Source organism: Nymphaea colorata, chromosome 1 (assembly GCF_008831285.2).
Source record: "Nymphaea colorata isolate Beijing-Zhang1983 chromosome 1, ASM883128v2, whole genome shotgun sequence".
Classification (NCBI taxonomy): domain Eukaryota; kingdom Viridiplantae; phylum Streptophyta; class Magnoliopsida; order Nymphaeales; family Nymphaeaceae; genus Nymphaea; species Nymphaea colorata.
In genome coordinates, this window is record NC_045138.2 from 30,062,830 (window position 1) to 30,079,384 (window position 16,555).

General features: G+C 38.9%; 1 protein-coding gene across 1 annotated transcript; it reads right to left on the minus strand.

Moving 5' to 3' along the window:
• Positions 1-4: 4 nt before the first annotated feature.
• Positions 5-11,561, minus strand: LOC116264935 (sulfite exporter TauE/SafE family protein 3). The gene is given in 16 exon segments (XM_050080948.1): positions 5-431; positions 711-778; positions 1,064-1,150; positions 1,291-1,359; positions 1,455-1,505; positions 1,507-1,523; positions 7,754-7,894; positions 7,980-8,073; positions 8,168-8,521; positions 8,647-8,733; positions 8,807-8,892; positions 9,058-9,082; positions 9,179-9,243; positions 9,344-9,544; positions 10,026-10,185; positions 10,616-11,561. Coding segments are annotated over 16 exon segments (1,842 nt in total). The 5' UTR covers positions 10,823-11,561; the 3' UTR covers positions 5-301.
• Positions 11,562-16,555: the final 4,994 nt, after the last annotated feature.

The following is a 16,555-nucleotide window of genomic DNA, read 5'->3' on the forward strand; positions in this document are numbered from 1 at the left end:
AGCATTAGGCATCCGTAATCATTTTTTCCTTTTTTTTTCTTTCTTTACTTTCACATCAAGAAAAGGATCACGCTACATTTGACCAACATATATGGCTCAAAATCCCAGCTAAATAGATTCACAGGGCGAAGATCTTGAACTTCACAAGACAATGGGAGCTGAAAAAGTCGACAAGGCATTCATTAAAAATTGAACTGGATCTACGACTGTGTTGTACATAACAAAGCCGTGATGTCTTCCGATCCTTTGGTTCCATAACCTCTTGAGTCCCTCCCAAATTGATACTCTGCGGAGTTGGTTCTTATGGAACTACACTGCTCTCTTGTTTATCCGTTGCACAGACATCCTCCAAGACCGTGCTCCCAATCCTTGCAGGCGGCCAATATCTAAACACAGATCTTCCTAATATATTCTTGGCAGGAAGAGGACCCCTGAGAAGAATTAGAAAATATATCAACAAGACATCAATTCAGAACCAGCTCTGAGTTGCAGTGAAAATGCTGAACTGACAAGTAAAAAGCACAGAAAGCACGTGTCCCAATCTGTCCGCATCTACAAGAGACAGATTGAATTTTATATGTAACTCCAACTACGTCACTAGCTGAAGCATGCAAAGAGGTGAAGAAGTATAGGGAATAGAAATTTGCAGGCGAACTTCGTGCGCATGATGCGAAGACAGAAATGGAAGAATGATAAGATGCATCAATTACCATATATGAGAGTCATAGCTGTTGTTGCGGTTGTCACCCATCACAAAAACAGAGTTCTCTGGCACATGCTGCAGCACACAAGTCCAAAAGGATCTCGATTAGCCCGTGTTCTGACGTCGAATGGAACTTTAAAATTGGAAACGCAAAAAAAAAAAAAATGTAAAATCTGAAATATTGCTGATCAAATGTCAAAATCGTTTAATGCAGGCGTTTGGACAAGCTTCTCTTTGCAGTGTTCTTGCAAACAAAGAAAACGAGTTCAACTGCAGAATACTGGGGGGTGGTACCAAGATACATCAACGGCAGGTCAGGCGTAATGCTTCACTTAATGAACAGAATTTTTTAATACTCACAATTGGGCTCATGTCGTAAGCCGGCGGCTCAAGGATGAAATTTTCTTCTTGGGCAACTCCATTTACTATGAGCTTGCCGCCATGAACCTGCAAATTAGCAGCTTTAAGCTAACAGTCACAAAAAATGAGGAAAAAATTGGAAAATGCACTAACTACTTAGAAACTAGAACCACTTTGTACTCATTACATATATCTGTTATCATCAGTTCTAGTCCTCATAGAATCACCTCAACAGTATCACCTTCCCTTGCAACAACCCGTTTAATAAAGACATCCCCATCTGTGTACCCGACTTCCTGCAAAACAGATAGTTGAACAATGACTGCAAAGTCACAGGCCGATGTCCAACAGGAGCCCTGTCAACTGGCTAAGCATTAAAAGTTATGTTTACCTGTAAAACAGGCGGGCTTTTGAAAATTACGATATCATGCACACAGGGCTTCCTGAAATAGTAAGAAACCTGCAAATTTGAGATAACTGCATAGTAAACTTTGGTCATAATTACAACTAAACGAGAGGTAATAAGAAGGAAAAATTCATAAAGAGAATTTATCGAGTCTATCTCAAGGACGTTTTTGACGTGTTTCCTTGGGCAGCGGAATCACATCCAAGCATGTAGTTTATCCTCAATTGGAACTTCTCCAGTCTCAGATAAAATTTGGCTAAACTAGTATATCTCCCCCAGCAATCCAAATATGGCTACAATAGTTGACAATGTCGAGTCCACTATCTCCATAATCCGAAAAAGAAAAAGACCAATCATGCGTGTGTTGAACGCACCATAGTAATGCACGTCTCCGTGAAATAAGTGCAGATGGAACAGACAACTGACTCAATTCCTCAAGTTTCTGCAACCATCTACCTGGAAATCACAGTTGAGGCTTGGCTTACGTCTTTTGTGTGATTCTGTTTTTCTTATCTACGACTTAAAGTGCACATGCAAACATGAACATGCACAGAACACACAAGCATGTTGGCATGCATTAACGCATAAAAATGTCAAATTCCTGGTGTACCAGGAAATTGGCAGCATCTCTGTGGAGTTGACGTCAGCGACAAGTCTGAATATTCTTTACCTCTGATTTTCACCAAATTAGCTTTAACCAAAACTCTACTCAATCAACCAAGGTTGTCTCTTCGCCACACCATCAAACGAAACAACCAAGTTAATTGTGGTGTGGAAGCGCCGAATATTCCACTAATTTATTTACTGGAAACTGCCCTTTTTCTGTTTGTTCCCCAAGTTACCCAACTGAAGCTTCGGCTCTCAACTCTAACCTCACGAACAACGCTCAACATACATAAAGCTTCCAAGTCATCTCCACCAATACCTTTCATTGTAGGCAAGCATTGGAAGATGTTATTTACAGTAGCTCTTGTCTGATAACCAGCAGCACCATTACCATCAGCATCCGAACCAACCATTAGCTATACAATACGATGACAATTTCTTTCCCATTTCTACTCTATTTTTCCCAAAAAGCAATCAATCTATGAAGTTTACGATTGGTTCAGCTCATTGCAGCGTCTTCAGTATCGTTCACCATAAAAACCTGAAAAGCAACCACAGGCTACAGCATGGCCAAGAATTATAGACGGACCATAAATACCACATAAGCGTGTAATTGGGTTAACGCAACGACCAACATTGCCGCGAGGAAAGAGCACGTGTTAGGAAATAAAAAAAGGGAAAAGAAACGAACCTTTTCTGCAACAATCCGGTCTCCGACGTCGAAGGTCGGGTACATCGACAGAGAAGGTATGAACCGAGGCTCCGCAATGAAGGATCGGAAGGCAAGGGAGACGGCAATGGCTGCCATGACAGTCTTGGCATCGTCCGAGGTGAAATCTATCCACTTGGACAGCCCCTGCTTCTCAGCCTCGCCGGCACCAGACTCGCTGCCCTCGCCCTCGCTACCCTCCCCCTCGCTACTACCACCATCGCTTTCCTCGTCGCCACCGCCGCCGCCACCACCTCCGGCTTGGAATCTTCCCAGCTCAGACATGCTTTCCACGTCGCCTCCTGTTTTTCCTTTGGCTCTGCCGGTCCATCCTTGCCTCAGCGGCAGCCGGAGGCTGGCGAAGGAAAGGGAGAAGCTCCTGGTTTTCACAGGAGGAGGAGGTGGAGGAAGGTGGCGTCGAGGAGCTGTGATTCTGCAACCAGGGCTTAGAGAGGAGCCGGGAGAGAAGAGATGCAGAGAGCCCATCGGATTCCGTCTCTTCCCCCGCCTCCCCTTCTTCCTCCGACGCGCGCGGGAGAGAGTGCGAGTGAGAAAGGGAATGGCAGCGTTTACGCCCAATGGATAGGGGCAGCGGGGTCGAAGTGGGTCTGGTGGTGGTGGGTTCACCCTCTTGACCTAATCATCCCCTCACAAATATGGTTAACTCGTTTTAAACTACGACTTTTTTTTCTTAAAATGAGAAAAAAGGATAAAATACATGAATTAAAGCAAGATAAATACTTTAATTTAAGTTTTAAATTTTAAAAGAAAATAACTAAAAAATAATGAGAAAATCACGAAAAAAACAAAAGAACATGAAAATTTTATCTTGGGGTTATTTTTTCAAAATAGTAAGAAAAAGATGAGTTTTCTTCATTGTTTCTAACGTTTTTATTGATTTTTTTTTAAAAAACATGTTTTCTGTCACTAATAGGTCAGACTGGCGACAGTTCCTTACCGCTTTCAGAAAATAAAAGAAAAGGTTAAGGATGAACTTGTGTTGTTCCTTGCCAATTACTATATAAATCTGCTTCCAGGAAACACTAACCCGAAATCCTTATAATCTTAAACCCCGGGATAAGAGGAAGAAGGGTTTTGGCTCTCAGAATTTTCCTCATGCTTTTTCAAAAAAAAAAAAAAAAGCACTAACTTGTATATTTAAGTTGCTCTAATTTGACCTGGTGGGGGGCATTTATATTTAAACAAGACAATTTATATAGGTGGTGTGGGCACTTGCCCACACCTGCCTCTGCGACAGGGAACCTTAGGAGAAATTGTTGCTCGTTTAGTGGTAATATAAACCTCAAGGTGCCTTCACTTCTAGACAAATTTATGCGTGATTTGACTAAAAATTGATGTTCTTAGAGTTTTAAACATCAACTGCCCATCAAACAGTTGAGATCTGAGTCCACTATGCTCAACCCTTCAGCGTTGGTCAGCAATGATAAACACCAAGGAAGAAGCCATGACCGCAGCTCAGCATGCAATATCCAAAAGAATTGCCTTAGAACCAGGACAACATCTCAGCTGCTAAGAACCAGACCCTTACCTAACTGGAAAAGAGTGGTGATAAGGCAGAAGTTCAGAAGGGCGATGATGATGGCCAGCGATGTATTTCTTATAATACTAAGTATAATGCGAACATATCCATGCATGATTATGGCACCAACAAACAGACAAGGCAACATATAGCTATGCAAAAGGATACTCGCGCATGATGCATTGTTGCTCGAGTTAGAAGAGTATTTCAACCTACCACCCAACAAGAAGACCAAATCCTCCATTCTTTCACATATCTTTATGATGCCAAACATGCTTTTGGTGAATTCGAGTAACTATATGCTATGCATCAACTTACATAATTTGAAACGAAAACCAATTGCCTACCACCCTCCCAGTCCATTATACCAACCCTCTTGAGGACGCATCTTATGCATTCAAAATAAAAATTATAGAGAGAGCGACAAAATGTTTGTAGACTTCCATCACCATCCATTTTTATAAAGAGCCTATTAACATCGCTTAAATTCACCTAAGAAATATTCCTTTTGCATGAGAATAGTGGATATATGTAGGATATCGAACATCTATTGTAACGCTTCACTTTGATAAGTTTAATCATGTATTGAAGATTGTGAGAGATTTTCAAGGGCATACATATGGAGTTGTTAAGTAGTTACTTGTCTTGGTTTCTACTCTCTTTTAGGCTAGAACCAAAACTGTTAGGAGGTGGGTTAAGCACATTACTTAATGTGCTTGGTTCTTTCTCCATCAAAGGTACGTAGAAGCACAAGGATCAACGATTATAAATCGACAGGCCTAAGAAATCTTGGTTTCAAGGCACTTCTCTCATCCCAATCACAAAGAACAGCTCACCATGATCAGGGGCTTGCATTTCTCTGGACACAAACGGTAGATGCACGTCACTTTAGTTGACAAAAGTCCTGCTCTCCACCCGATCTAAACATGCACATTTCATTCTATTTACAAAAACAATGTACATTGGATGAACCTTGCAGCGATTGGTTGTGATCTATATCCACATTACTTCATATATATTATGAATCGATGGGAAAGTAATCGAATGTGACCTCCCTCCTCAAACAATGGATCATGGGTGGGTTTCTTACGAAACTATTTCGGGTGTTAATGCCGTCCTGATTTTTGTTAGTGATCATATTCATGGTGTGTTAGTTCTTCTTTTGTCTCAGCCTCTGCTGGAGTCACCTTGATGCAGACCACTAAGCCAGAACGATGGCATTTTAGTTTGGTTTGGATGAGTACCTTGATCATGGTGGCCGACTTAGCATTTCTGATTCTTCATTATCCTTGACTACAGTTGCACAAGAACAAGAAAATTAAAGCCAGAAAGGAGGATGGTTTACGTGTGGAGCAAGAAGATAAAACCAGATTGATCTGTAGTTGCTTTAGCGGCAGTTCAGCCGGTGCTTGAAGCAGGCAGAACAAAAAATCTCGGAGAGAAAAGCGAACCTTAAACGAAGATGACGATAAGGGCAGAGAAAAATCCCAGCAGCTTTCCCAAATTTGAATTGAATTCGGGATAAAATCTACAAGCGTTTTCCAAATTTTTCAAGAAAAAAGTCTGCAACTGACTTTTTTTCTATGGATTTTGGTAGGAAGTTCCTAATATACTTGCATACACCATGCTATAAGAAACTGTCAGATTTAAAAACTAATAGTCTATAAATTGCAGCCTAATTAACGGCTAGCATTGTGGTTGCATTCACCATTAATGTAACCTATTGCTTTGATGGGCGTAGTGTAACTGATTGGACTGATGGGTCTATGAATGGACCCCGAAGACATAAGTGAAAGGGAGCAGGAACATAGCCAAAGAAAGACCTGCATGGGTGCTGGCCCCACTTCAATTTTTTTTAAAAAAAAATTACATGTAAATTTTAAAAAATTTTACTTGTCTTGTATAAAAAATTTTCAAATGATATCTCAACCTGTGTTAAAATTTAGAAACTTTAATTCAAAAAAAGAAGAAGCCCTTTTTAAGGTACTCCAAACATTTCATCACCAACTTGAAAACTGGAAGAAGAAGCAAATTATTACAGGCTACATTTCTACATTTATTTCAGAAAGCATTGGCTGATGGAAGCAGCAAAGGAATTATTACAGGCCACATTGATGGTATTTATTATGCCAGGTTCGCTAGTTATGAAATTATATCATAGAAGGTGAGGTCAATGTTCATAAAGGTTTAATAGCGTAGGAACCAAGAAAAGCTCCATCGACCTGGCAAACAATTTAAAATTACGCCCTTGATGTGAAAGTTTCGAGTAAGAAAATAAGAGGACGGCCTACATTCGGTTTGCCTGTCGAATTACAGTCTATTACTCCTAGAAATGGAAAATTTCTTAAACAGAAACAACCCATGTCCAGCGCAATGTTGGAAAACGTTGACGTCTCGGGCTAAGACATTACCTAATTAAGCAATCCGGGCGTGTCCAAGCGCCAATATATCATAACCAAACAACATTTTACCCCAAAAGGAACTCTCTGACAGCGAAAACGTATACGCCGGAGAGGGAAGTACCGCGCAAGTAAAGCAATGGCCGTTCCCCGAACAGACAAGTTATGAAAAGGAACTCGCCTTTAATAACTTATGAGGATGAAAGAGACTTACTTTCCTATTCATAAGTGTGACGTACCCACGAAAGCACCTAAGTTTGAACTTCTTTTCACGTCACCGGTTATTGAAAGGACTTTGTTTAGTACTACTTTGAAGTCCGGCCTCGATAAATGCAAGGGGAAGAAAAATTTTACCATCTTCGGTTGGGTTCACCTGGTAGTCCCATCAATCCCTTATTTGGAACTCGATGAACAAAAAGGAGAGGAACGTGCCCAAGAAATAAAAGCCTCGAGAAACAAAAACCGACAGCCAGACAAAGAGAATTTATCTAACCCTCACCTTTCAATCAGAAAATAGACACAAAGTAAACAGAAAACATGTCCTACCTTAAGTTGTGGGAACAAGTGTTGAGGACATCTAGAGATAAATATAATAAATAAAAATTTCCAGGAGAAAAGAATGGCTGCACCCGACTCCACTCTTTTCTTCTGTTTTTTGTTTCTCCTTCAGTAAAGGAACCAAAAAATTGACATCAAAACATGATGCGATTCAACAGAGGGTGCGAAGGTGGAGAAGATTACAAAGGCCGTCTTCTTATTGTTCCAATTCTTCTCTCTGCTAATCACTGTATGTGCACAAATTTTCAAATCCCATGTAATCGTGGTTTTCAATCTTCTGGATCATGTTTGATATGCCTACTCCACCTGCACAAGAAAATATAGGAGGAAAAATTCAATGACAGGGTGAGTGAAAATCCTAGGAATACGGACGAATAAGAATATTCTGTCATTCGACATGATATTCATCACCACTGACGTATATTGATGGTGTATGCAAGCATTCCATATTAGAGAATGTCAAAGTTCTCACCTAGTGAAATTGCGCTAATAAAGATTGTGGAAGCCAAGATGAAGATAATTAGCGATGCTCTCCCCAAAATAATAATCAACTTTCTCACCGCATGTTGCCCTACAAAAGCAGCAACTGTGGCCACAGCAACGAAGTAGAGTGCTGCAATGTAACAGAGACAACTCATTAGACAGACAAAACCCCACTCAGAACTCCAGTAACAGTGAAAAGGGCTCATAGTTCATACCGTACGGGACAGGGAACCGCTTTAAAAGGTAGTATTCAACGACTGACATGGATGAGGAGAAAGTCATAGCAAAAGTGGCCGTCGCACTGGAAACCTGTAAGACAAAGTAGACTACGCTAAGATGGACAAAGTTAAGGGTAAATGAGAAGCCAAGGCGCCATGTGAAACGAGAATGTTCAGGTGGGCACCTGAGGTGGTATACCGAGCTCCAGGAACAGAGGGCCTAAGATAAAACCTCCTCCAAGACCAAGAAGACCGCCAACTATACCAGCCAGCATACCACAACAGCAGTAGAAAACAAGCTGATGGACTTTCCACTCTGTTTCCACATCACCCTTGGAGGATATGGTTCTCTTTCCCTTGTATAAGCTGACAGCTTCAAAAAGCGTCACTCCAACAGAAACAGGAACCTGAATAGAATGAAATATAATTATCCTCTAACCATTCAAATAAGGATGAAATAATCAAATAACAAGTACTAGGTGACTAACCTGAAGTAGGTTCAGGACCCAGTACCATGTTGAGCATGTCGAGGTATAATTCTGCATATCAAGCATACAGAAGGAATCACAAACTATAGTGATAAAGAAATCATTGAGAAAAAAGAATCTCAAATATGCAGGCAGCAGTTTCTGATGATGAGAAATAATCCAACTTGACAACCCACCTTGCCAATCTGAAGACCAAGGAATGCAACCCAGACAAAGACGAGAAGAAAAAGCTCCTTCCAATAGACATTCTCCATGACACTAACCTGGAAGGACAAAAGCATATACAATGAGTATTGCCGACATTTTATGAGAGAAACAAAGCTTATGTGGACTCACTTGTGAATCTTCAGAGTCTTTGCCCTCTTTTTTCACGCCATTACTTGGCCCACCAGGAAGAGGTTTGTATTCCACTTCCTCATTTGCTGAAACCAAAAAAAGCAACTAAGATTGTCAACATTATTTGCAAACACGACAGACATGGTCCCCGCCATTTGATGCATTGAAACTGGGTTTCTATCGTATGATACATTCTGAATCCTGCCTGCTTTAACATTGTATTGCATCATAGAAGAGCCTCTCTAACTTACCATTTTGTTTAGCAGCTGCAGCAGCCTGAAATTAAAGAACATTAGTGTTAGACGATGGGAAAAACCTGAACTCACCAAAAGAAAAATTAATTATTGATTCTTTAGTAACTAAGCTTTATACCTTCTTAACTATGGTTTCTTTCTTCCATGTTTCAACACCTTTGAAGAAAGCTTTTGTTGATGTACCTGGTGGAATGCAAAAGAATTTGCAGCATATGGGAAAAGCTTTAGTTATATCCGTAACTTTTTTAAAGAATAAGAAGGCACAAAAAGAAAAAGGAATTACCTAGGAAAAGGATAATCAGCAACACAGTAACCATCCAGTCAGCAAAAATGACATTAAAAGCAACACCAATGCTGATTCCCAGCATAAGCATAGGTTGGAAAAGTAGTGCCAAGTCATAATCAATAATTGGCATTGGCAACGTTGGATGCCTCAGCTTCAGATTGTAATAAACAGTAGATCCTGCTGCTCCCATGATCATACCTGATCCAAGAAAACCACAAGATCAGCACCTAGCAAATTTAGTTGAAATGGCATGGTCTCGGCACTTCCTCTAAAGGAGATCATGGGCTATGGGTAGACTTAAGAAGTGGACATCAACATGGACGAAGTTGATAGCAGCCAAAGTGCTTCATGATAAGGAACAGAGGCCGGAAATGGTTATGTATCTTATAATTCAATGACTTCACATGGAAGAACAAATGCCTTATAAGTCAAAACTTCACATAAAAGAACAAATACAACAGTTACTGATCGGTGCTCACGAGAAGAACCTCTCATAACTCTTTCACAACAGCAGAACTTTGATAAAGATAAACTCTCAGTTTTTACGACACTGGACAATGATAAGCCCAACCAAAGCATCAGCGTCACTGAAAAATCCCGGTCTTCTATATAAACGAACCAGATAAATCAAAGCGGCTTCTTCTTTCAGACAAAGAAAAAGTAGAAGATTGTTGCTTACATTTTGAAATAGCTGTCGATGACTTCGCGTCAAACCCAATTATGAGGGTCAGCATGGGGACGAATATCCCTCCACCACCAACTCCTCCTACACTCCCAAATGCTGCTCCCAAGAATCCAATTATGGAACCCAATATTATCCTCCAGCCAAATTTCATAGCCTGATAATACAAAAGAAGGATATCTCATGTCACACTTATGGTTGTGCATGCGTTTTTCCCAGATATAAGAGCAAAACAGGTAAACAACTGACATGCGGGTGGAATCGTGTAGGACGAAACAAAAGAGCACGCGATTTCCTTTTTATTTATTCTTTTGGGCCAGGAAACTTGTAAAGATCTTCTCAAGCCTCAAAATTCAGATCTGTAGTTACTAAACCAAATTTGGATGGATCACCAAGGAAAAAAATCCCAAATTCGAAGTCATCAGGCAAGTCTCAAAACAAAAATGATAAACTTGACAAGACCCTCAACTAACATCCACATGCAATATGTGCAACAATAAAAAAGAAGAAAACCGTTCCTCATCTCTGAACTGGCTATCCTGCCCAAGAGAGCCCGCACACCACATGAGAAAGAGGAGAGTACTCACCGGCCAGGTGTGCTCATACGCTGACACATCGGGCTGCCAGAGGAATTTTATGAGCTTTCGCAGCTGATCCTGCCCCGATTCTTCAACTACAGTGGTCTTCGGGTCATGCAGCATCAGGTTTCTCTCTGCCGCTACAAGCGCGGACGCCAAGATGCACGTCAATCCGACTACCGCGAAAGACCGACAGTTCCTCCATTCTACGGCCATTCTCGCGGTTCGGACAGCTTAAACTTCTTCTCTCTGTTATACTTTCGCCACTCAAACCAGCGTTGCAGCTCTTTCTTCTCCCAAAATCAGGCTGCTCTTATTTTCGTTCTATGAACTAGAACAAGGACACCCAGCAATAGTCTCAAGACGAACAGAACGCCGAACTCCACCCAATGATCTTGTGTTTCCGAACGAAAATCAGACAATAAATTGCTCTCTCCTCCGTTTTCCAGCAAAACGCCGGAAGTCTGTCTTTACGCGAAAAAAAAAAATTAAACTATCCCGTTCGCTCGTTCCCTGGCGACGATATAAAGCCCACAACGAAGCTACGCGCCGGCGTGCTTTTTCCAAGTCACAGATCCCTGCTCCTACTCCGCCGTCAATGTCACCCGACAAACGAGTTTCCGGCTGGATTTCCTCCACTTGGGACCGCTTTCCACGCGATCACGAACTCGCTCACAGCAGAACAACCCAGAGTCCGGCTGGAAAACGAGCTCCAGCGAAGGATGAGGAGGAGAAGGAATCCAGAACAGAAACAGGGGAAGGGGGGAAGAAGATAAAGACAGAGAAAAGACGAGGTTCGAGATTTTTCAGGAGCGTGGATCCAGAGAAAGAATAACCGCCAGGGATGGAAGAAGATCAAGCAGATTCACCTCTCCCCCTCTCCCTCGCTATCTCTCCCCCTCTCCCTCGCTATCTCTCTCTCTCTCTCTTCTCCAGCCAACAGGGAGCCCCGCATTTATAGCGTCCTCCGGAGAAGGCCCCGTCCGAAAATGGAAGCTCGAGTTTTGCAGTTTACAGAAATAAATAAAAAAAAAATCGGAATATTTAAAAAGGCCAGGGAAAAGGCTGGAGGTGAAAAGGAAATCTTTCCTGTTCTCACAGATCGGCGATTTTTCGGCAAATGAAAACGAGTGAAGAACAAAAAGAGGAACACTTTGGAGTGGAAGTCGCGCAGCCGACGCCGATTGTCGAAAACACCCCCAGCCTTCTCACGGAATGACGGACGCAGAGCGCCGACGTGGGCCCGCCGGAAGTGAGACGGCCAAATCTGACCGGCCGCCGGCGATGTCGTCGACGACCATCTTACTTGGTAATATGAAGTAGATGGGCACTCAATCGTACCCGTCTAATAATTCTTGTTTGTTACTATAGTATTATCGCTATATTTTTTTAAAACATAATATTTTAATTAAACTTAATAGAAAAGTGCTGAAAGAGTTTGGATGACATCCTCATCTAATCCAATTTTTTTAGGAATTCAGAAAACATAATTCTTTTTCTTTGTTTGAATGTCACATTCAAAACCCAGTTTTATGAATAATTTGAAGGGATCAGGCGTTTTCTTCAAACTCCGGTTTGTTGGTATCCAAACGTTTCAAAAACCTGGTTTTGAAGTGTCGCCCAATGATCCGAATGCCCCTGGTAAATCTCTCATTGAGGTGTTGATCCAAATTTTATATGAAGTGTATGATGCAAATATATTTAGCTGTGACATTGAAGTTTAGTAGGGTAGCTAATCAATATATGTTTCTCGGGGATGGGGCCTCTAGCCTTTATTAATAAAAAAGTTTAAAAGCCGGCATATTAAAAAAATAGATCCCATGCCGGAATAAAAAAATATGAGGCAAAATCTTAAAAGGGATCTCAAAACAGACCCACCTAAACATTATGCCAACACTTAGTGCTTGGCAAAACATGCAACTAAGACATCTTACAACTACAAATACAAATACAAATATTATTGAAATCCAAACTATTGATTATAAATTAAAAGCGGCTAAATTTGAAAATACCCAAGTACTTATAAATGTATCCTTATAAAGCAATTAAAATCACAAAATTCGTAGTGTATAATTTTGTAAATAGAGATAAATATATGGTAAAATTTGAATGAAAACCACATCTGAACATCCACTATGGCATTTTTTTAGAATAATTTATAATAGGATGGTGCGACTTTTTAATGGCTCAGCCGAATCGCCTGTCGACGGACAAAATAAAATACTATCGTATTTATAAATTAATAATAAATAAACTTTTAAAAAAATCACTTGTTGTAATAATTCAATTTGATGGTTTCTAATCCATTTCTTAACAACTTTGGTATTAAGTTAAAAAAAAAACTTCAACCAACTAAATAACTACCTCATTTATAAGTCATTTTTGACATTTTTGATAATTATTTATAAGTTTTTTTTTAAATTTAATATGATTTTAAATACAAGACTAAACGAAAGAAGTCAATAAAAAACAAAAAGGTGGAAGAAAGGGCAGAAGCAAAAATAGATTTGAATTACTGGAGAGGACAGATTATATGAAGCAAAAATAGATTTGAATTATTGGAGAGGACAGATTATATAATGATTATATAATTGATCCAGATCTGTCCGACCGGTTGAAGACATCATGTAAAACGAGATGATTATTTTATTATACCTTTTTGCAAATAAAAAAAGATACAACTGAGCGTAGATCCCAAAGAAAAAGCCAACGGATGTAAGCATATTTGATATATTCAGTGTTTTTTCATGGGGTTTGAGTTCGAGTCGAAATCAAATACCTCGTACCCATTGGGTGTTCGACCCGACCCTTAGGCTTATCTTCAATGAGCTAAAAATATCTAAAAATCATTTTTAAAAACAATACATGTATAAAATCAAATAAAATATGTAAATAATAGTTGAAAACTCTCATGGCACTCTTAAGCCAAACACCGCTACTGATTTGATTTGAAATAAAAGGATGAATCCGACCCGGTTGTGTGAATTCATGATCATGGGTTGGAACCCTAAGTTTCTTCTAGATGCAAGAAGTGTGATGTGACACTTAAATTGAAAGGCGGTTGTACCGTATGATCAGGGGTGAAAGCAGGATTTTTTTGAGGAGCGGGCCAAACAATCAGCGGGTTGGGCCAAGATGAGGAGACGGGTTGGGACAAACTAAAAAAATTTGATTTTTTCAATATAAAAAAATTTCTTGCGCACAACCAGGCCATCGCCCAGGCGGGCCCCCCTCCTCCCTCCGCCCCGTGTAGGACCACTGATGTCTCGAACCAGACTTGGAAATGGTAAGGTTTCACCTTTCGGTGCGCCTCAAATCGAACAACATTGTTCCCATTTGTCAATACCTAGATTGAACCCATCAAAAACTTAGTAATTTTCATTTGTCAAAGCTTATTTGATTTGGTACTTTCTTTTCATTTACAAAGTATGGGACTTTTAATTCAAATTGAATAAAGTCTTGCTTCCACGCGATTTTCTTTTGGAAAACATTTAAACATCGTAGTAAATAGGCTTTGAGATGTCTTTCTTAATTTGAAGAAACATTTAAAAGTATGGATAGGGAGGAGCTATGCTTAAATGAGCGGAATCAACAGCTAAGACCTTTCGATCTTATCCCCTAACAATCAAGCGATGTTTGATTATTTCAGATTTGAAATCCATGGATCTGATTTGGATTTGACCTGCTTTTGCTAATATAGAAAAAAAATTATGGTAAAATTTGCATCGTATTATTTTTTAATTATTTTAATATAGATGTATTTAAAAATAAACTATATATATATATATATATATATATATATATATATATATATATATATATATATATATATATATATAGGCGGTGTTTATTTAGGGGCAGAACCATATGGGGCTTGTGTGGGCAGTTGCCCACACAGTGCAACAAATCCACTTATTACATATTGGTTACCATTTGCTGGTTCATTTATATGTTAGTGTTCCACAATTATTTACTTTTTGGTACATGGTGCCATGTTGCGGCATCCGGCCTTTTGGGGTAGTGACAAAGGCAAATTGTTTTGGTACTCGTGGTTGTTCGCTGCATAGCCGGCGGCACGACCGCAAAAGAACAATATGAAGGATGTTAACGGATCGGATTTGAATTAGATATTCGGTCAAATGAGATAGGAAAACCAATTTGAAGGAACATATTTTGCATTGATTTACGTACATACAGGAAAAAGGACGCATAAGCAAACAAATATATGTTTGTTTGAATTAAAATATTAAATGTCCTTTTAAGTGCGCGCTTACTTGAGGGCATGCATCGAGTCAGTTCTGATTAAGAAAAAAGAAAGGTCATCTACGTTTCAACTGCATAATTGGACTTTTTTTTTGTGTTTAAAAAGTCCACATCAACTTAGGAAAACCTAATGCGTACACAAATTTTTACAAAACAATTAATAATAAGTAGGGAATGGGGCCTTCGGGCCTTTTCACGTGAAAGGTAAAAAAATCCAACAAATTTTTTGGTTTGGATCATTTGATGGATTGGAAATATGGAGTTGAAAAGAAATTTTCAAAAACTTATTTCAGGAATTGAAGAAATGAAAACAAAATCCAGATTTCTAAACCCCTTTGTGTTTGCTGGACTTGGGTTTATGTTTCGGAAAATAAATTTCTCAATTTAATAGGAATGAATCATGAAAAAAGAGAATCGTTCGATTAAGGAATACTTCCCAACGGTTGTTTTTTTCATCTTAGAAAATTTTTTCCACCCATTGAGATGGAAAAAAAAAATTGAAGAGAAATTTCTGAAAACCAACCCAACTGTTACTTTTTTTCATCTCAATAAAAATTTTTAAAAATTTTGAATTTTATTTTCAGTGCTACAGAAAATATCTTGCCCATCAAACGGTTCGATGGAATTTTTTGTCCTCGTTTGCACGAGTGACTGCACGTTGATGGGTAGCAATTTCAAACACCAACATTTTCTGCACATCCGAGAATATCGAAGGCCAGTAATGTTTAATCTCATGGGGTGCGTTTGATTATTTTGGGTCTTGCATTCCAGGTGATTTATGATCTTAGAGTTTCAGATCTTAGGATTTTAGATCGTCGATTTTTTTTGGACAAGATATTAAGTCTTAGTTTAAAATATGCAAGGGTTGCACCATAAATTTGCAAGTCTAACATTGCTATTAGCGACCGTTTATGGTGACCTTAGCATAATTTGCGGTCCTTTTTAATGATGAATTTTTAAATTTTAACTATATGTGTATTTGGCAACATTGACATATATATATATATATATATATATGGCTTAATATACAAGTCTAATAAATGTCTACCTAACTCTCCACCAGCATGAGATTTCAAAAGAAAGAAAGAATTTATCAACACCAAAGAAGCTTTATTTCTATGAGACAATTTCTGTTATGTCAGCTTTGACCTCAATATAGTCTGCATAAAAAGATACCCAACCCATTTTTTTGGGTTTTAATAGGATATTTTAAAAATTATTTATAATTTTATTTTAATAAAAACAAAATAGTTTCTCGACTCGGGCCAATCTGAATCGAGTCAACACATATAGAAGACCCAAGAAAAAGTTAGAGGTGATCTTGATTATTAAATGTGGAAAACTACAAAGTTGGAAGTCATGAAACGAGCAGGTTCTTATTAATACATGTATTATACATTGCCCTCTTTTTTTTAGGAGTAATGAAGTAAGAATTTTATTTTTTATATTGATAATGTGATTTAAATGAATCTTTATAGATGTAACTGCAAGTTAATCATATTGAATGAGTTATAATGATGTAAATGGTAGACTTAAATTTAGTTTTATATTTTTATGTACTTGTGATTATAATCATTTGAACAATTTTTTATGATTATAATTACAAGTTGAAATCTGCAATTCAGCAAATAAATCTCATTCATATTACTTATTTGCAAAATTGTAATTGGATCCATAGAAATTGGC